The sequence below is a fragment of the Hydra viridissima genome, unplaced genomic scaffold (assembly GCF_058129835.1).
Source record: "Hydra viridissima isolate aposymbiotic clone 2 unplaced genomic scaffold, HvirCarnegie_v1 scaffold_7, whole genome shotgun sequence".
NCBI classification, from domain to species: Eukaryota; Metazoa; Cnidaria; class Hydrozoa; order Anthoathecata; family Hydridae; genus Hydra; species Hydra viridissima.
The window spans coordinates 9,792,185-9,814,358 of record NW_028324306.1 but is presented as its reverse complement, the minus strand read 5'-3'; the positions used below and the strand labels follow the sequence as shown (position 1 = coordinate 9,814,358).

At 28.6% G+C, this 22,174-nt stretch overlaps 2 protein-coding genes and 1 pseudogene across 3 annotated transcripts; all 3 read right to left on the bottom strand.

The window, feature by feature from the left end:
- Positions 1 to 161: 161 nt before the first annotated feature.
- LOC145184317 (josephin-2-like) lies at positions 162 to 6,403 on the bottom strand. Its single transcript, XM_080059951.2, has 2 exons — positions 5,364 to 6,403; positions 162 to 4,985 (listed from the first exon to the last, which is right to left on the bottom strand). The coding sequence occupies exons 1-2, from the start codon at positions 5,612 to 5,614 to the stop codon at positions 4,688 to 4,690; spliced, it is 549 nt and encodes a 182-aa protein (XP_079916077.2). The 5' UTR covers positions 5,615 to 6,403; the 3' UTR covers positions 162 to 4,687.
- A 3,159-nt stretch (positions 6,404 to 9,562) lies between these two features.
- LOC149886069 (uncharacterized) lies at positions 9,563 to 10,619 on the bottom strand (annotated as a pseudogene). The gene is made up of 3 exons (XR_016453926.1): positions 10,280 to 10,619; positions 9,822 to 10,188; positions 9,563 to 9,738 (listed from the first exon to the last, which is right to left on the bottom strand). The product of XR_016453926.1 is annotated as an uncharacterized LOC149886069 (transcript).
- Positions 10,620 to 10,989: 370 nt separating this feature from the next.
- LOC149886068 (uncharacterized) lies at positions 10,990 to 11,865 on the bottom strand. Its single transcript, XM_090094314.1, has one exon. The coding sequence runs from the start codon at positions 11,863 to 11,865 to the stop codon at positions 10,990 to 10,992; it is 876 nt and encodes a 291-aa protein (XP_089950440.1).
- Positions 11,866 to 22,174: the final 10,309 nt, after the last annotated feature.

The window sequence follows — 22,174 nt, the reverse complement described above, 5'->3', positions numbered from 1 at the left end:
TGAGGTTACCCAAGAGGAAAATCAAATTAAATTTTCTGAATTACAACAAACATACAATAAAGTTGCATAATCAGTCAGTAAATTTAGAAGGCTATATTGGCTAGAGAATCATTTCATTTGAAACCATCCAAAAACTTTGAAAATGTCCCCCTTAAAAATAGTTTTCTTTTTTTTTTTTTCAATGTTCTGTAGCATTGTGATTGTAATTGGTACTTCAGGACTGTCTTAATTTTGTAGGTCTTTAATACCATGTTTAAATCAATTAACCCATTTCTAAACAGTCATGTACAAAAGAGCTCCATCTGGTTATGCTAAGTTAATTTGTTGTAGATTTCCTTGATTGATTTTCCCAGTTTATTGAACCAAAATGTAAGCTTGATAAGAAAATTTTCCCTTTTTTTATTTTAAAAAAGTACCTTGGCTAGAATACTACATATACATGTAAGTTTTAAAATAAAATGTAATATGGTTATTTTGCATGCAATTAAATGAAATTCATAATACATCACATGATTTAATACTTAGAGAAAAAAATTTTTAAAGAGAATATAAGCAAAATATTTTACTTTTGGATACCCCTATTTATTATCTACAAAACAACATAATGAATGAATATAAAAAAAAGATTAAATATTCAGTTACATTTATTTCATTTACCCAAAACTAATCTTCATATAAATATTTTCTGGTGATTATCAAGTTACAAAGTACAATATTACTCACTCAACTAGCTCAACAGTAAAAATATTTTGCATTTTATTATTTTTTTTTTTTTGCTAATGCAGCTGTTGTGGTGCTTTAATCTTTGTTTAGCTAGCTTGCTTTTGACACTTTAAATTGTTCTTCAGCCTTTGATTCAATTTTTAAATTTAAAACTCAATTTAATAGTCAATTTATTTCAATAGGTATTTTAAATATCTTTAAATTCACTCACACTTGCCAACAATACAGTTGATTTTTGCTATATGTGCTTTTTTTTTATACATATTTAATTTTAAGGGTTCTTTCAGCAAGAAACATTACCTTAAGTTTTTCCTTGTTTATAGAAAACAGTTTTAAGGGAGCTTTTTCCTTAACAACCTATTTCTTTACTTACAAGAAAAACTAACAAGTGCTTTTTCCAAAGGAATTATTTTCTTTGCTTTTTATTCTTAATTTTAAGGAAACATTTTTTGGAGTGAAACTTTTATAGTTGAAAGTAGTGAGAACACCCCAATATTTTTAAAAAGCATTAAAAAAATCAAAATAAAAAATAACAAGAATCCCATTCCAAAATTAATTGATAATAAGTGATGATATATGGAGAAACAAAGGAGTGCATTTCAACAAGATCAAATTTTAATAATAAAGTTCAAGACAATACATGAGTTAAGATATATTGCAGAAACCATAAAACATTTTAAGAAGACATTTTCTGCATCTACGAAACAGATGTTACAATTTATTTTACAGGTTGCCCAGGATCTTACTAGACCATTGAAGTAATAGTAATAAATGAAAATAATCATTAAACAATACAGGTATTTAAAAAGTAATAAAAAATATGATTACAATTTTTTACTTTTAGTTTTATAGATGTATTAATGATATTTCTAATTTTATACTTTTCACACCTACTTGTTTTTGTTTTAACTAAATATTTATAAACATTTTCAAAAACCTTTTTTAATTGCTTTTGGTAAAATAACATTTAATATTGTTTAATCAAATTTTTAAATGAATTCCTAGTGTAGATTGTGCATAAAATTCTTTTGTTTTTAGATGAATTCTTAGTGTAGATTGTGCATAAATTTTTTTTTTTGCTTTTAGATGAATTCTTAGTGTAGATTGTGCAAAAAAAACCTTTTTACACAATTTTATATATACACTGTCTCAGTTCTATAGGTGCAGTTATATTTGAACTTTTGATGTTTCAGGAAGTTAAAAATGTTCACTGACACATGTTTAATAAGTGTCAAAAGAATTGTGATGAACCATTTAATTATTTGATAATTCTTTTATTTTAAAAAAAAAAATCCTATTATAAGCTTTTAACTGTCTTGTTTTTATAGATGCAAGCCAGTTTTGATAATGTTTTCAGGACTGTATGTCAATTTTAGTGATTTATAGTTTTTATTAAAAATATATTGTGGAAAGGCTCTAACCAACATAGAAAAGGAAAAAATTTAAGTCTTTCATGAAGAAAAACTCTCATATTGGGAGATTGCCAAAAGACACAATAGATCAGAGTATCTTATCATAATTTTCTTAAAAACTACTCTGAATTTGGCGAAAATGTATGGAAGCCAAATCAAAAAAAAAAATATCTGTTCAAGATGTTTTTTTTTTTGGTACCAATCTTATAATTTGAGATGTCAAATTATAATATTGGTACCAAATCTAACTAAATCTTTGTCCTACGTAAGTCAGAACTAGTTCTCAATGTTAGTTGAGAAATAATTAGATGATTTATGAAAGTCCAAAAATGGATGAGGCACCAAATCTAAAACCCATTTACAAAGAAGACCTCATGAAATTTGTGTTATAATATTGGCTTGTAATTGAAATCAGGTAATTTAGTAATATGAAATTTACCAGATTACAATAAATTTATTAATATGAAAAACATTTTTTAACTCCTTTTTTTATTTTTTAATTAAATCAAATATTTTGGACCAACACAATATTAATGGTTTTGTATACAGCTTTCAAAGTTTTTGTAAAAGCAGTATGCAAATCTGTTAATATTGTTGTACATTTATGAATGCCAAAGGTATTATCTGTGATCAAGAGGGAGCCTGTATCCTTTAAAAAGTAAACTTGTTTTTCTGTTGTTGAATAACAATAACTTGGACTGTTTTGTTTGGGACTTTTAATAGAACATGTCAGATGCAAGTTCAGAAAAATTCTTGTCACTCAAAAGTTTTTTTACCAGCTCAGGAATATCTGTTCCAATCATAAAACAGTCCTTCCCTTTTCCACCCAAAAGCTTCTTGGTTTTTTATAAAGAATTCTTCTTTTTGCAAGTTTCTTCTCAAAGAGTAGTTTTTTCTTATGCAAAAATAGGCACCCAGAAAAATGTTTTGTTTTGCTTCAAAGAACTTACTAAACTTGTAATGTGAGTAGGCTGTTGAACTATTAACAGTATTAACTGTAAATTACTTCTAATGATTTTGAATTTTTGTTTTTGATAATTTTTTCCACATTAGAGCTGAATTATTATAGCCAGGTAAAAGCACCCATTTAACAGCTGAAATTTTTTAACCCTGCAGTGGGTTGAAAACCTAACCCTGTGATGAATTATTTTCATGTAATTGGTCTCTTATAAATGTGATTACAGCCAAGATCAGGGAACAAGATGAGGCGAAATCAATTTAGAACTGTTTTGGGACTTAAGAAAGTACATCTGGCATTCCTTAAGGCTCTCAACAAATCAAAATTGGCTAACAAACCAATTGAAAGACAGAAGTGCAACACCAAAAGCAAATTATACTATTAATTATTTGCTAGTTATAAAATAGTATAGCAGATGTAAAATAATACAACAATTTAATGTTTAACACAAAGTACATTTTGGCATATATCAATAATTAATGTATAAAAACAGCTTGAGGTCAAGCATCAGTATTTTGTTTTTCTGCTACAAAGAAAAATAAAACATAGAGTATTAAAATAAAACAATAGAGTATTAAAATAGCTTGACCTCAAGCTATTTTAATACTCTATTATACTATTTTTATACATGGCCTCAAGCTCTTTTATTGATATATGGTAAAAATGAATAATAAAAAATAAAGTACAAACTTCTATATCGGTCATTTGAAATTAGTATAATTTAGACATACAGTGTTATAATATTCCATTAAAAAAATGTGGACACATACCTTCTATTATTTTGCTTTAACTTTTAAAAATATTACACAATATTGTTATTCAATTAAACTTGTTAAACTTATTTTTAAAAAATAACAAACTTCTTTATGAAAATAAAGTAGTCATACCTAAAACTTTGTTGTTTTAAACACATAAAGAGTTTTAATTTAAGAAACTTCAGAAAATCCTATTTATCTTAAAAGACTGGTATAGAAGTTGGTTATTATTTGTATTACTAATATTTTGGTTATTAATAGAAAAACCAAACTTTAATTCTAAAACTTGAAAAAATTATTACTATGTAAAAAATTAAGTTTATATTACATCAATATTCAAATAAATAACTATTTCATTATTTTTATAAAGTAATAATTCATATCATTCATGAAGCAGTTAAAGATTACTAAAAAAGTATAAAAGGTTTTCATAATAATACCATGCTGTGTAACAATAAACATTCTTTCATCTATGATTACTTTCATCATACCACCTTTAATACATGACTTTTGACAAGTAACAATACTTCAGAATATAAAGATATTGATACAAAACAGAAAATGCATCCTATGTATAACTATGATAATCTAACAACTCTTTTAACAACTCATTTAACTGCAAATAAAAAGCTGATGTCATTTTGATTGATCAGAATCAGATTAGTTTTTGTTTTTATTGTATCATCATCATAACTTCAATTATAGTTCTCTAATTTTGCAGTTAAACAATCAAAAACATTTCTGCAATTGTTCTCAAATTTTACAAAATATTTTAACAAATCTTTATAAAATAATAAGTTATAAAAGCAATAAACAAAACATCCTTTAAAAAAAAATACTTATTTTGAAGGGGTTACTTTAAATACATTTTCAGTACCTTTCTTTACTACCAGTAGTAATTCACTATGGTCCTCATTAAGTAGTTTATTAAGATATTTCAAAACTGAATCTTTATCACCAATGACTAATGGAGATGCAAGTTTTGAATCAAGATTGAAATAAAGACCATTAATATTTCGGATAGCATACCAATGTTTAAACAAAATCATCCCAGCTGATCTTCCAAATAATGTAAGGGGTGATAAAATGTTCACTAAAAAGCCAACAACCACATCTAAGTTGATTTCAGATACAATTCTAAAAAATCATAAGAGAAACTATTATCTTATTAGCTGTAACTCAGTTGTAACTTAAGATGTAACTCAGGACTTTGGATGAACAAAATGACCTTGAACAACCATTCACTTTTGAAATTATAACAGTATGAATCACAGTCTTGTTGTTTTCCCCAGTGTAATTTCTTTTTTTATATTGGTAAATCTATTTTAAACTCAATACTTACATTTACATAATTAAATCTCCATTTTAAGTTATGATTTTAATTATAAAGCTTCCTTTTGTTGTCATTAGCAATTAATAACTTATTACAAAATATTTTACTGATAATTTTTTTTTTACTAAGAAGTTAAATAAAACTTTTTAATATTTTTTAAAAAAATTTGAAATAACTCATACTTTCGTTTATCAAACCAAATAACATCATAGCCTTGTTCACTTAAAAAAATCATTATAACATTTATGTCATAGTTTCCTGTACCAAATATACTACGATGTTGATTCATCCATGATGAAGGATCAAGCTGAAGACACAATATATCCATTTTATTTTTACTACACAATAGGCCATCTTGAAATAAATTATTAATAGCATGTACAGCACATAACTGTGAGCGCTGCTTCTCATGATAAATTGTACTAAAATTCATATTTATTATCCTAGAAATAATAGAACTAAATTATGATCATCATGATCAATGCCAGATTCATCTAAATTTTATCAGCTAACATTTATTTAAAGACTGTCGTGTAGAATGCTATACTCAATTATGTAAACCCATTTAAGTGATTGCCAATGCAATACATAGATATTGCTGATACAGTTTATGCTGTTATAATGTTATGATGTTGACACAATCCATAAATGTCGCTCAAACGATTATGTATTTGTTTATGTGTAACTTGCACTATTTTTTTTCTTTGTTTTAATCATCTAGCCATTAAAAATGTTATTTATATTCAAGCTATTTACTGCATATCTATTATTTACTTAAGCTGCCTACAGTTCTATCTGGATTTTATTAATCAACTGAGTTTAGCTCTTTGAGAATATTATTTATTTTTAATAAATGATTTAAGCAAATTAAAGCACTAGTGGTAACAACATTACATACAATTCTGATGCTTAAATAACTGTTTTGCACAAAGTTGGGTTATCTAATTTGTTAAAAAATTAAGTGTCAAGAAAAACTTATTACATTTAATTATACAAATATTCTAAATTGTTAAATTTATAGTTTAGAAACAAATGAGGATTTTGTTTAAAAGACAGATTATTATAATCACTGAAACTTAATTGAGACTTTAACAAAAATAAATTTTGTTAAAAGAAATAGATTAAGCTTAGAAAATACAAAAATTTTTTGAAAAGAAAAATTCAGAATGTAAGATTAAGACTGTGAAGTAGAGTGACAAATGCTTTTTCAATATTAGTCATAAATAAAGCATAAACCTGGTTGAGGTTTCTACATCAGTCAAGTTTATGGTTCATATTTACTTCAGCAAAGTTTATGGTATCTACCATAGAAGAATCCTTGTACATTTTAAAATACATTCAAAAATATATTCATTCTATATGCAAAATATTGCATATAGAATGAATATAACCAGGTTTATGCTTTATTTATGAATAATATTAAATAAACATTTGTCACTTAACTTCACAGTCTTAATTCACAACGATAACAATAATAATAATAATAATAATAATAATAATAATAATAATAATAATAATAATAATAATAATAATAATAATAATAATAATAATAATAATAGTAATAATAATAGTAATAATAATAGTAATCATAATAACAATAATAATAATAATAATAATAATAATAATAATAATAATAATAATAATAATAATAATAATAAGAATAAGAATAATAATAAGAAGAAGAAGAAGAATAATAATAAGAATAATAATAAGAATTAGAATAATAGTAATAATAATAACTATAACAATAATAATAACAATAATTATAACAATAATACTAGGAGTAATAGTTATAATAATAATAATAATAATAATAATAATAATAATAATAATAATAATAATAATAATAATAATAATAATAATAATAATAATAATAATAAGAATAAGAATAATAAGAATAATAAGAATAATAATAAGAATAATAATAAGAATTAGAATAATAGTAATAATAATAACTATAACAATAATAATAACAATAATTATAACAATAATACTAGGAGTAATAGTTATAGTAATAATAATAATAATAATAATTAAATTAATAATAATAATAATAACAATAATATAAAATAAATAATAATATAAAAACAATAATAATAATAAAAATAATAATAATAATAATAATAATAATAATAATAATAATAATAATAATAATAGTAATAATAAAAATAATAATAATGGTAACAGTAATAAAAATAATAATAACAATAACAGTAACAATAGTAATAACGTTAATAATAATAATAAAAATAATAATATTAATAATAATAATAATAGTAATAACAAAAATAATAATAATAGTAATGCAGGGTTCATGGCAGTTTTGAAAATCCATTTTCCCCGAGTTTTCCCTGATAATTCCTGATTATCCTATATTTTTAAATATTTTTTCCCTGAGTTTGTGCGGTGGAAAGTATATAGTTTTCCCTGTTTATGTTGAAGGATATATTACTTTTGCAACTGAATCCTTGTGAGCCAACTTTTAATATTAAAAAAGATTTAAAAACTGGATACTGTAAAGTTACTTCAATCTGAATATTAAAATAAAAAATATTCCTTGAGTTTTCCCTGATTTTAAAGATTTTCAAGAAAAATTCCCTGACTTTTCTAGGTATTCCCTGATTTTCTTAATTTTAAAAACTTTTCCCTGGTTTTCCAGGTTTTCCCTGAGTGCCATGAACCCTGTAATAGTAATAAAAATAATAATAACAATAACAATAACAATAATGTAAATAATAATAATAATAATAATAATAATAATAATAATAATAATAATAATAATAATAATAATAATAATAATAATAATAATAATAATAATAATAATAATAATAATAATAATAATAATAATAATAAAAATAATAATAATAATAATAATAATAATAATAATAATAATAATAATAATAATAATAATAATAATAATAATAATAATAACAACAACAACAACCACAACAACAACAACAATAATAATAATAACAATTATAATAACAAACAATTACTACTTTTCTTTGATCACTATGTACTACTCTACTCGAATTAAAAAATCTTAATATCAAATATTGGAGTAAGTTTATTGAATTTCTTAATGCACAAATTATTATTTTTTAATAAAAAGCTAATGATGTCTTTCTTTATAACATCTGCTGGAAAAACATTAATGACGGGTTCAGAAGAGTACAAGAAGCGCCTAAAAAGATAATTTGTTTTATTATCAAGAAGATTTTCGTGTAAATGTGTCACGAAATGATAATTGTGCTTTCTCTGCTTCTTTCCATATCTTAATTAACACAAAACACAAATTTCTTCTTTCTTTACAAAAATTCTATTATTTTTATTGGGTGCGTCCCTTATTACCAGAGTAAGATTCTGAATCTATAAAGTCATTTGGAAAGGAAAAATTTGTATATGTTGTATTTATTATGTCTAACGTAGTACGCTACTACGTATCAGCATACTACTCGTATCAGCATAAATAAAGCTGCTTTTGTACCATGATGTACAAAAGCATTGACGTATAAAGCTTGGTTTCCACAATGATATATTATATATACTAGATGTCTAACTTCGATCCGAAATGTGAAGCCGTGGGAGCCATTTCTAATTCGGGCAAAAACGTGCATTTTTAACTTTTATTTCGCACGTCGGATATAGTTTTTGCCCTTATTACAAATGGCGGATATAGTTTTTGCCCTTATTACAAATGGCGGATTCAATTTGTAAACAAAAAAAGCGGCTTCACTTTTTGTCCAATAAAATCCCGCAAGTTAGACATCTAGTATATATAATATATCATTGGGTTTCCAATAGTTGCAGGAATGTCGTACAACAGTTGCACAACAACTTTGTTTTATAATGGAAGCATTTTCTAGAGTAAGTTGCACAACTTAACGTCGGTTGTACAACAAATTTTATGTTGTACAACTGCGGTTGTGAGTTTTGAAAAAAATGTATTTCTGCAACTGTATTTTGTTTTTTGTGCAAAACGCGTAGCTTATTTTTTTTATTGGAAACCACACAATAATAGTAGGAGAGAATTAGCGAAAAATAGGGTCGAACCCGGACAAAAATGGTATAAAACTGAAATTTTGCACAGAGGAAGTAGACAGTCTCTGGATGAGCGTAAATAAAAGCCCCGTTAATTGCGCTACGGGAACATCCCTTTTGGGGCAATTTGGGGTACAAAAAAGGGGCAATTTTGACAGCACCAAAATATCATAAACTTTATATCGTTGGATCGAAAATTTTATGCTGATCAATATTTATATTAGAACTATTACTTGAAAACAATTTTTTTTTATGTTATTTACGTTTGAAAAGTGTAAAATTGTTAAAATGTTATACTTTTTGTTTTCAAAACATAATAATATAACTTTTGTTTGTGCGCAATTTTAAATGGGAAAAAATTAGTAAATAATATATTCTTTTAAAATAACTTTAAGACTTGAATGCAAATTTCTTTAAAATTAGATGTCCGATATCTTACTTTTCTCAAAACAAATCATCAAATAAATTTCTCTCGTTTTCAATTTCATCACTTGAATCTTCTTCAATTTCAAAATCCTAAAAATGCAAAATATTTGTATTCCAAAAAAAACAAAAATATTTAAAGAAGATTTTGTGTACATTTAAAAAATAAAATTTACCGTTTTATTACTGCAGTCTTGCCCATGACAGCCACCGCATGCAGTCATGCATTTTAATCCGTTTTTCCTGCAAGAACACATATTAGTTTCGCACATATTTCTTGACGAAGTTTTACAATCGCAGCGAATCACTTTTAATATATTGGGTGGTGCCACATCTTTGTCTGTTGGTATTGGAAGAAGACAACCATTATCTAACTTCCATCCCCATTCTTTAGGATCCAAGTTGAAAGATTCATCTAGCATTTTCCATTCAACAACTTGTAGGTGAACTCTAAGACTATGAAAGTAAGCAGCACTGTCTGTGGGTGGTAACTTTTCTGGCTTAATAATTCCTTCACAAACCATTTGTTTATATTTTAAATACCTAAGAAAAATACTATGAAAATATGACACTTTCTAAATCTAAATGAGTGACTTAAATCCACAAAATTATAACTAAACTTTCAAATACCAACCGCATTTTCCTTAACGAAGATTCTACATTTCCACCAAAAAGTTCAATGAAAGCCCTTACTGCAGATTCTCCAACTTCTTTTTTGTTTGCCTAGTAATCCGAAAGAATTTCAGATACTGATTGTATATTATTGGATTTTTGCAGTAATTTTAAAAAACTAGGTTTTCCTTTTCCAAGTATTGAAGATGTCGAGTCACATCCTGACCATGCGTGAACAAATAACAGATGTTCTTTAAATTCCGTTACTCGAGATTGAGCGTCTTTAATACTCCAGAGTTTTTTCTTTCTTTCTTGATAAAAAAAATCTCATTTAATTCATCTTTCCAATGAAACATTAGCATAACTGCTATATCAGTATCATCAGCAACAACAATGCATGGTGAAATTTCCTTTGCAACTTCCAACGATTTAGAGACAATTTTCGTGTCAGTATCCACTTTGCAAATATATACTTCATATCCATCTCGTTTAAGGTAATCTGACAAAAGTAAAATTAATTGTGCCTTGTTGTGTGAATTCGATAGAAAACGCTCTTGTGAGTACGGAACCTGATTATTTTTTCTTTTAACAAGATTTTGAGAAGAACCTTTGCATTTTCTTCTGATTTCTTCTGATTAGATTTAATTGAAGATTTCTTATCATAACCAACAAATATAATATAAGTGGTGGCATAATTTGTTCTTATATAGCTGATGTAGGTCTCAACAATTTCTACAAACCTAATGCCTTTGTTCCAAAGAACTCTGTGGAGTAAGGAAGATGGACATATTTGGATTTCATTTCATCAAGGACATATTTGCACAAACTGACATTTGTACTTACTTTAATTTCGTCGTCAGGAAGAATCACTTTGCGCAAAGATGATTTGTTTGCTTTCAGCATTAGGCTATTTTTAAATAATGATTGTGGGAGATGAGTAAGCTCATAATCAAAATATAGTTCAACGTCATCCTCTCTTTCTGCAATTGCTGCAAGTCTATTAAAAAGGAGTGTTGGATCGACACAACAATCAGTTTGTTTGTCTAGTTTTACGCTATTGGTCAAAACATCTAAAGAAAAAAATGTATTCTTCTTTTTAAACTTTGCTTCATTGAACTTAAGGCCGTTGAGAAATGTTTGTAGACGAACACCTATGCTCTCAGCCTCGTCACAATTGACAAGATCTTCACCATTGACTGACACAAAACCCGTAGATAATGAATATAGATTTCTATCGACAGTATTGAATGGATTTCTTACAGAATACCAGTCATAAAACAACTCACAGTGTTCATAATCACATATTAATCTTTTAATACCCATTTTTTTATTGCTTTCCGTAACTCCGATGTCAAATCCAGATAATTTATGCATTGCTTCATGAACACTTACAGAATAACAGATGCTCATTGTCCATAGGTTGCGTACATTTTCATCAAATCCTCTACCTCTAGTTAAACCACCATTGCATTTTAAAGACCGTATTAGGGTCTGTTCTCTTACAAGATCAGAAGATAGGCCAGCCCAATACCTTTCAGATTGGCGCACTGCGTGACGACCATCTAAAAATTGTTGATGTAACCATGGATTCGTTTCTGAAAATTGCATTTCTTGTTAATATAACCTGGAGCATTTGGCATAGTTTGAATGCCCTGATGCGGCAAATAAGTTTAGCATTTTTGAGATTGTTTGAAGATGCAAGTACCAGTTACAAGTTCTCTCTGCAACTAAAAATTCCTTTATGATACTAATATAGTATATGTACAAGATCCAAAGTTTTGCAGTGCGTGATTCATATGACTTCTTTTCCGTATAGGTTAATATGGCACATTCAATATTTTTGAAAGCATCTGTATTACCAAGTCTGATTAACTCTTCCTCATTCATACCATTTTGCATTGCGATTTTATAAGTGCATTCAAGTCCGGATATATCTAGTTTTGATTCGTCAACTAAAATATCTGTAATATGACTCATCAATGCACTCTGGCCAACATGTGACTTACAAAAAACATTTTTAGTCGCTTTCGAAAAGATTCTCGTTAAGCTGCATTTAACCTCATTTTAGATAATTGTGTTTCAAATAATAAAGTTTATATTTTATAGAACGTTTATGCCTACGCATAAAACCACAAAAACTAATTATTATGCTCAAATAATGAAATTAGGATTTGTCCGATAACTTCCGCATCACCCGTTAGTAGAACACGACAGTATGTAAGAAGAAGGGTAGGAGAGGCTTATCGCCCTGATTGTCTATATCCAACAATCAAGCATGGGGGAGGTTCTGTTTTAGTTTGGGGTTGTATTTCATCATCTGGAGTAGGTGATTTAATCAGAATTGATGGCAAACTGACAGGAGAACAGTATAAAGAAATTTTAAGACATCATGCAATACCATCTGGAATGAGACTAATTGGTAATACTTTCATTCTACAGTAAGACAATGATCCCAAACATTGTTCTCGAGTGGCCAAATAATATTTACAGGACATGTGTGAGGAGGGAGTCCTCAAAGTAATGAACTGGCCTCCTCAAAGTCCAGATTTGAACATTATTGAACATGTTTGGGATTATTTGGATAAAAAAAAGGATGAATATAACCCCAAAAATGTAGAAGAATGTTTTCGAATATTAAAAAGAGAGTGGGACAACATTCTACAAAATTTCATTGCAAATTTATATGAATCGATTCCCAGGAGATTCACTTCTGTGATCAACGCAAAAGGCGGACATACGAAGTATTAATTGTTCTTTCTTTTTGTATTATATTTTATCAAATTAATTCTAGATATTTTTGTTTATAACCTACAGTATTGGACAAAACATTTGCAACCAACATCGAACAATGCTAAAAAGTGTTCCTAATTTTACATATCTTAAAAACGAAACAAACTATACTACCACAGCAAACAGTTCAGGAGTCTGGAGTCATAGCATGCCATGACATGAGCAATCAGCTGACAGGTGACAGCACACAGGCAGAATTTCGTTGACAAGTGCCATTTTGCAGCGGAAAAAACAAGTGCAACTTTTTTGGTTTGTTTCATTTTCTTAAGTCTGGTCCGTGTCAACGTCACGGAAGTTTTTTAATAATTAAAGGAAGTATCCAGAAGTTTCCAGAAGCATGCAGAAGCTTCCAGAAGTTTCCAGAAGAAGCATCTGGAAGCATCCAGTAGCATCCAGAAATATCCAGAAACATTCAGAAGCATCCAGACGCATCCAGAAGCTTCCAGAAGCATCGAAAAGAAGCATCTAGAATCTTCCATAACAGGTTCACACAGGTTCATTTTACTATATAAGAGACATGAAAATCGACATGTAATTCAGTCAATAAATGGAAGTCAATCAGTCAGTATTATCAAGACAGTTTATCGAAGTGAGTTTTATCAAAGTGTTTTATCGAAGAACATCAATACAAGAAGTGAAATACAACAAGTGTTTCATTACATCAATACAGTCCACATCCAACCAAGACGTTGTGTTCCACAGAGCATTATTGTATCATCACAAGGTAAATGTAACACGGTAAGCCTTGAGAAGCGTGATTATTTATTTTTATTATTTTTATGACTTCAAGTGCAAAAATGGCTCCCGACAGTCTTGGATTGGAACTAAGAAAGAAAATTATTGGCGATTACGTAAGTGGAATGTCACAAAAAGGTATTTGTGATAAATATCGCGTGAAAAAATGGACCGTATCAAGACTATGTTCCAAATATCGTTCTACAAGGAAGTTGGCTGCAGATAACAAAGGTGGAAGACCGCGTTCCACCACTTCTAGAGAGGATTCTATGATCGTCAGATCCGTCAAGAAGGATCCCTGGATATCATCAGTCGAGATAAAAAAGCAATTAGAGCTGCCTGTATCGGACCGAGCAATCAGACGACGTGAAGTTGAAGCCGGATTGTTTTCTTGACGCCCTGCAAAGAAACCGCTGATTTCACTAAAAAACCAGAAGAAAAGACTCCTGTTTGCTACATCTCATATTGACTGGAATGCGCAGAAATGGCGAACTGTCCAGTTCAGTGATGAATCGAAGTTCAACATCATTGGGAGCGATGGCATTTGCCGTGTACATCGACCTGCCGGAAAACGCCTTGATTTACGTTACTGCCATAAGACCGTGAAGCATGGTGGAGGCAATGTAATGGTCTGGGGGTGTTTTTCTGCTAAAGGTCTAGGTGCAATACATCGAAACGATGGAATAATGGACCGTTTCATGTACAGCTATTCACGAAAGTTTATACGATTGCAGAATTTTCAAATCTAATCTTCGGTTTTTCTTGAATAAAAATCTAACGGAAATAGATATCAAAATAATTATTTTTCCAATTTGGTAAATAGGTTGTTTGTTAATAGAATAAAAAAAAGTAGGTTTTGACTCATTACCGTTTACTCAGAAATTTCATTAAAAGGTAGGTGATACAAATTAAGAGGTTTCACAAAAGTTTAAACGATTTTATTTAGGATCAATTATTTGCTAATTAATTGATAAATCGGCTGCGAAACTTTTTTCGCAGCGAATTTATCAATTAATTAGCAAATAATTGAGTAGTTTTTCAATAAAAAAATTCATCACACCATCATCAGGCAGCTTTTAATTCATTAAAAATCAACTTAAAATATTGTGAATTTCAAATTAATTTCAATTGCGTGCAAATGGGTCGAAAATCAGTTTCTAGTGACATCAAATGGCATGTTATTGGTATGGCGCGGACAAAAAATCACACAAACGTTCAAATAGGCAAAGTACTTAACATTTCTGAATATTGCGCTAGAAAAACCATCAAAACCTGAGAACTTACCAAGGACGTCTCCAACATGCCGCGTACTGGAAGACCATCCAAACTCAGCAACCGTGACAAAAATGGTATATTCAGAATGAGCAGAGAAAACCCCAGGCTCAGCTACAAAAAGCTAGCACAAATCTTCAATGAGTCAAAAAATAATCCAAAAGTTAGCAGAGAGCTCGTGAGACGAACATTGTCGGACAAAGGTATTGGAACGTACATAGCTGCTAAAAAACCTATTCTTTTAATCACGGATAAACGTAAACGACGAGTGTGGTCCAAAGAAAGGCTGGACTGGTTTGTAGAACAGTGGGCAAAAGTTATTTGGAGTGATGAAGCTAACTTTCAAGTTGTAAACCGCAAGGGAAGAATCTATGTCAAAAGATTTGCAACTGAGAAATATTCAGACAGGTTTTTGCAACATCGTCGACAAGGCAGTGGAGGTTCGGTTGGCATCTGGGGATGTTTTTCTCACAAAGGTATAGGCTTCTGTGAGCTGTATGAAGGCTGAATTAATCAATACACCTAAAAGAACACATTGGAAACGTGTTTAGTTCCATCAATCAGACACTTGTATGGCAGAAGCAAGCAATTCATCTTTCAACAAGACGGGGCTTCAGCTCATACAGCACACTCAATCAAAGAATATTTTTTGAAAAAAAAGTTCAATGTGATGCTCTGGTGCCCTAGATCACCAGATCTCAACCCAATCGAAAATATTTGGTCTTGGATCGACAATCAACTGACATACCATGAAATTCAATCAACTCAGCATTTAAAGCAACTTTTGAATGAGTACTGGCTGAAGGTACCTCGCGTGATGTGCATGAAGTTAGTTGAATCAATGCATAAACGAGTTTATCTTTGCTATAAAAACAAAGGAGGACACTTCAAATATTAATTGCGCTTTTTTTTTCATTTTTTGTTCGAATGTTGCAATTCGTTTAAACTTTTGTGCTTCTTATTTTTCCGATAAGATTTTTTGTAATAGCTTTTTTCTAATTAAATATTAAAATTTTTATAACATGTTCATATTCATTTTAAAGCTAATTACTTTTTCTTTAATAAATAAAAAAAATTAAGTCGATATCATTTTACAGTTTTTCTTTATTTAGCAAAAACCAAACATACTTGATAAAAATTCTGCAATCGTTTAAACTTTCGTGAATAGCTGTATAAAAATATCCTGAAAGATGTTATGTTACCTTATGCTGAATGGAATATGCCAATAAAATGGGTTTTTCAGCAAGACAACGATCCGAAACACACAGCAAAAGTAGTCAAGCAGTGATTTCAAGACAACCACCTATCGGTGATGGATTGGCCGCCTCAATCTCCGGATCTCAACCCTATCGAGAACCTGTGGGAGATCGTCAACCGCAGAATTAATCGTGAAGGTGTTCGTAATAAGGATCAACTGTTTGAACAAATCCAAAAGGCCTGGGAAGCGTTTCCACAAAGTTTCATTGATCACCTGATCGAATCTATGCCTCGAAGATGCAAGGCTGTGATCGACAACAAAGGATTCGCCACGAAATATTGATAGCGAAATACAGCTTGGTCAACATTTTGTCGAGTTGCACTTGTTTTGTCGAGAAGGAAATTAACTTTTTTTAATACTTTTGATTAAGTTATTAATTTTCGTGTACAAATAATGAGCTTTGTGATGAATAAAACTTGAAGAACTTTGTCTCTAAACAGTTACATAGTTATTTCTCTAAATTGAAAAAATGCAGCACTTTTATATAAAGAAACTAAATTAGCATTATTTGGTTGCAAATGTTTTGTCCAATTCTGTATGTGTTTATGAACCTGATTTTTTTTTACTTCATTGGTCCTTCATATTTTTACGATAAAATCAAAAATAATTATAAACTTAAGATGTGCTAAAACTTATTCACAGTACTGTATATATATATATATATATATATATATATATATATATATATATATATATATATATATATATATATATATAATAACTCTAGAAGGAAGTTGAGTTATGTGTAACCACAGCGCTCAGCTAATAGTTCATGCAGCATTTATAATTTTGTAGTGCCTATCTGATAAACTAATGCCTAAAAATTATTTTATCTTAAAAAAAAAATCAGCTGCCTACCATGCTGTTGTGTTATCAACCTTCTAGCACACAGCATTGGGTAGTTCAGAACTAAAAGGTACATAAATTATATAACAAATGCTAACTACCATGGTGTGACCTAACAAAGTCCTATGCTTTAAGAAAGTTCTAATTTAAGAAATGACAAATTTCGTATATATAAAATAAACATTTGGGGAAAATAACTTAGCTATTTTAACTAGATATCTAGTTAGTTAAAATAACTTAATTTTTTTTCTAAATGTTTATTTTATATATTCGAAATTTGTTATTTCTTAAATTAGGACTTTCTTAACGCATAGGACTTTGTTAGGTGACACCACGGTATTTGAAATTTGAGATTTCTGCACAACCAAACAAATACTTTTTCTTCACTATCATTAAACAAACTAAATTTTAGCAAATTAAAATTAAAACTTGTACTTAGTTTTACTGAGAATTTTTATTTAATTATTTTTATTCTAAAAAACGAAAAATAGAAAGTTAATATAGAACAACTTATTGTAAGAATATGTTTTGTTAAATAAAAAAATATTTGTATATTTGAAATTTATGTAAATATGTAATATTCCGTTATTTTTATGAAAAAAATCTTATGTTTAACAAAAAAAACTAGATTTTTATTAGAAACTTATATATTTATCAATATTTGAGCTTAAGAAATAAAACTTGATTATCGTCAATTTCTTAATTTTCATATCACCATTCGTTAATTCCGCCGCCATCTTGGGAGAAGTGGATTGACGCAGCAGTTGGTATTAGACATTTGGAAGGCCATAAATTAAAAAGTTCTAGACATTCTTAATCCATTTTTATAAGTATAAAAATTAATATATAACTATTAATGAGACGTCATTTTGCGATTTATTTGTTTAGCTCCGTTTATTTTAATTTCTTCACGTTTATACGTATATTTTATGAGTAATTAAGTTTAACGAGCTAAATTGAAAAAAAAAGTTTTGTATTATTGGATAACAGTTTACAATCATGGCATATTAATAACCAATTATTTGCGCGCACTTGCGTGAAAAATTGTTTTGAAAATATGACAATTGATTAAACTCAATAAGCATCTTTGATATATCCAAAAACTTATAAACTAGAATAAAAATTTAATTGAATATAAAACTTCCTTATTTGATATGTATCTCTTAAATTAGACGTTCGTCAATAATTTAAGATGCGAATGTCAACGTCCATTAAAAAAAAAAACGATTTGTCGCGCCCTGTATTCCATCAGGTTGTGGAAGGAATTCAGTTCCACCTCAGTTTCTTCAGCTCGATTGGCTAAATACTTTTATAGAACATCGTAAAACAACATCGAATATTTTTTCACCTTCTAATTCCAGATTAGAAACAACGAATTAGGAGGAAAACGTTGAGGTGGTTTGTGAGCAAGTAGAAAATATTCATCATCCATTGAACAAGGGGCTAAATGATCATTTATCTGAAGATGTGACTGAAAAAAACGATTATATAAATTCTTGTGTGCAAGTAGAATCAAGTGAACCAACAATTCGCACTAACAATAAAACTAAAAGAAAAATATTAGATTGTAATGATTTACTTGACAAAACTTTAGTGAAAACATTAGAAATAATTAACTCCAATATTAAATCCGTAGGAAGAAGAGCAGGATGAAGATTATTTGTTCATGAAATCATTAATTCCACAGCTAAAGCGATTAAACAACTATTCCAAAGCTTTGGCTAAAGTTCAAATACAAGCACTTCTTTTCAAATTAGAGTTTCCAGATAAAGGTGAAACAATCTAGCCTCTCTGTTTAACCTTTTAATGTTAATAAATATTGTAAATATTACAGTCTAGCTTACTATTTTGTTTAACCAATTGATGTGAAAAACTGCACATTTTAAATAAAATCACGGAAGTATAATATACTTCATTTATTAACTTTTAAGTAACTATTGGGGCATATCTAAAGTTTAAAAAAACAAAAAAGTATTGCTTTGTTAAATATATATTATATTGTCATTTAAAAGAAAGTTTATTTAAGTATACATATATACTTTAGTTATTAACTGGATTGTGGCTACATAATTGAACATTGTCCAATTGCCAAGAAAGGCTTCCTTCGCATGAGTTAAAATAATCTTTAAAAGTATTTCTTATTGCAATTGCATCAAATGAAGATCTATTACTCTTTGATTTCGAGAAATAAAGCAAACATGCTTGATCTTGTAACTCTTTTTTCCAAAATCCTTGAATAACAATTTCTGAATTAATTTCAAAATCAACAAAAGCAATAGGGATATAATATGCTCCATCTGTTAAACTCAAATATATTTGAGTTTAACAGATGGAGCATATTATATCACAACTATAGTTGTGAAGATAGACAGTAGCCTTTATTATATTTTCCTCTTTCAAAGGTTTTGCTTTAATTGGAGACTTGTAAATTCTCCATCTAGCAGCTAAATTTCCAAAGCTATTTTCAATTGTTCTCCGTGCTCTTGATAGGCTATAATTAAAAACTCTTTGCTGAACGATAAGATTTTTACCTAGGTATGGTTTCATTAACCATGGTTTAAGTGCAAATATATCATCTCCAACACACGGCGATCTTTCGTATATAGATTTTCCTAATATCCGTGGATCTGGAAATTACCAAATAGTGAAACAACTCCATGTAACCTATTTATAATGTTATATACAATTCACCTTACTTTATATACAATTCACCTTACTTTGTAAACATAAACTTGTGCGCTATACAATCAGAACGTTGTTCTTTTGTTTTCAAAAAAAAAATGTTGTTTTGACAAAATCATGCAAATAAAATGCACTTTTAAGATTACCGACGTTTGGGGGCAGATAATCGACGTTCGGGGGCATTTAAAAATACGCACTAAGGAACAAAGGGATTTTAATTTTTTTTTGACAATTAGGAAGAATAGGACCTGTTTTATCAAGAAAAGAAAAAAGAGAAAGGTTTGTTATTTTTGTTATGGAGAATTTTCTATTTGAAAAATCACTCTTTTTTTAGAACTTTTAGCCGAATGCGTCGCAAGATTCCAGGTCTGCAAAATTATTTAACTTTAAAGAAATAGTTGCGTGTCTGTATTTTGTTTAAATAAAAAAAGAAATAATTTCTTTCTGTATTTTGTTTCGTTTTATAAAACTAGGTGTTTTTACTGTTTCTTTCTTTAATATGAAGTGAATGTTTGATATCGCCAGAAAATGATCAAACTCAAATCGTAAACGAAGTTTACAAAAATGAAATTATTTTCTATAATTTCAAAGTAAGTGAAGATAAAATAAGTAGTTCTTCGAGCTGTAATAGTATAACTGGAATTAATTAACTAATAGTAATTAATAGTTCTTCTTGTTTAGATGAAAAAGTTATTATGGGACAGTGTAGTGAATATTGGAGTATCTAGAGTCAGGAAATGGTTAGCCAATGTTTGAATGCGTTTTAAAACATGGGAAGATAAAACTGGTATGTCTTTGTCTGTGAATCCGAGGATCGCGAGTTATGGATTAAAAACTTCCAAATGAAAACTTTGTGTTTACAGATTATAAGCGAATTTGTGCTCAGCACTAGCCTAAAGATGCAGAATTAAAGTCAAAGGTGGTAGTTTTGTTCCAGTGCATCCTCCGTCAGTCTTTAAAGGTATACCAGTGTCTTATATTCCAATAGTGTCTAGAAAACGAGATGCCACTGGGTTAATGTGCTATGAAAGAATAGTTTACCTGATGAGTTCGAAAACTTCAAAAAAAATGGATTCTATTCAATTTAATTCAATTGTAAAAAATTTGAAGTCAATGATAAATAACTGTGAATAAAAATTTTATTTTGTCGAAAAAGAAAAAAATATATCTTTAATATCATATGAACATGGTGGACCAGTACCAAAGTTTTCAATACATAGTCAAAATAATTTTAATAAAATAAAGTTAGCATATTTGTTTGTTTTTATCAAAAAAATTATTATTTGTATCACAAGTGTTAAACAGCTAAAATAAACATATAGTTTATGAAAATGAGATTTAGTCATTTTTAGCTAAACTCTTTAAATTTTTATTGTAATTAACTTATTTATAAACGAAAAAAAAATTCCCACAACATTTTCTTCCGAAATTTAATGAAAATTTTTTTTTGTCCTTCTGAAGCTCTTTATTTGATTCTGCAGCTTGTTTACAAAAGCAAGGATAAAAAATAATTTTAACCGTAAAAAAGTCGGCCTTCGCTAATTTTACGGAAAATGAGCTGTCGCGGCCTGTTTATGTAGGCCTTGAAATTACGGAATGAAAAATCTTATAAAAATAAGACCGAATGATAAAACACGGATGATCTCGAAAAATTTACTTAATAAGTCAAATAGAAGATCGCCGTGACAAGGACTGGTGGAACTTTAGGATCGATTTCAGACATTTCTGGTAAATGAAAATTTCTCTTATTATATGCTCTACCAAATGTGCTTGCTTTTAAAATGGCAGCATTATTATCCCTTCCATAAGCCCCAATGTTAACCATTGTAAAACAATATTTGGTATCACAAATGGCTAATAAAATCATGCTGCAAAATCCTTTGTAGTTGTAAAAAGAAGAACCTAATTTTGCAGGAGCCTCAATACGTACATGCTTTCCATCAAAAGCTCGTATACATTGTGGAAAGTTCCGATTCATATTAAACTCTTTAATTACATTTTGCCATTCTTTTATGTCTTTTGGGCGCTGGGAAATATTTATTTGAGATCTTCCCGTATAGCACAACAAGTTTCGGATTTTCTAAAAAATTTGAAGATCCGATTAATGACAAAAGGTGTTTAAATCTGTTAGGAGACATTCTTAAGTATCGATAAAAAAGTTCCCTATCAAATAGCATCATTTCTTGCACCAAAGAACTAAACGCACCTTGCTTAACGCGTTTTTTAAATAGTTCTCTGACCCAAAACATATGCTTTCTTTTTTTTACGATTTTTCGGTGTCTTAAAATTAAAAGTGTAACAAAAAGTCGATAATTTAAAATGATACTTTTTTTT

Coding starts and splice junctions, on each gene's coding strand:
- LOC145184317 (XM_080059951.2), bottom strand. CDS start 5,614: ATGAATTTTAGTACAATTTATCATGAGAAGCAGCGCTCACAGTTATGT. Junction 4,986..5,363: donor ATTTGGTTTGATAAACGAAA/GTATGAGTTATT, acceptor ATGATTTTTTAG/AATTGTATCTGAAATCAACT.
- LOC149886068 (XM_090094314.1), bottom strand. CDS start 11,865: ATGCAATTTTCAGAAACGAATCCATGGTTACATCAACAATTTTTAGAT.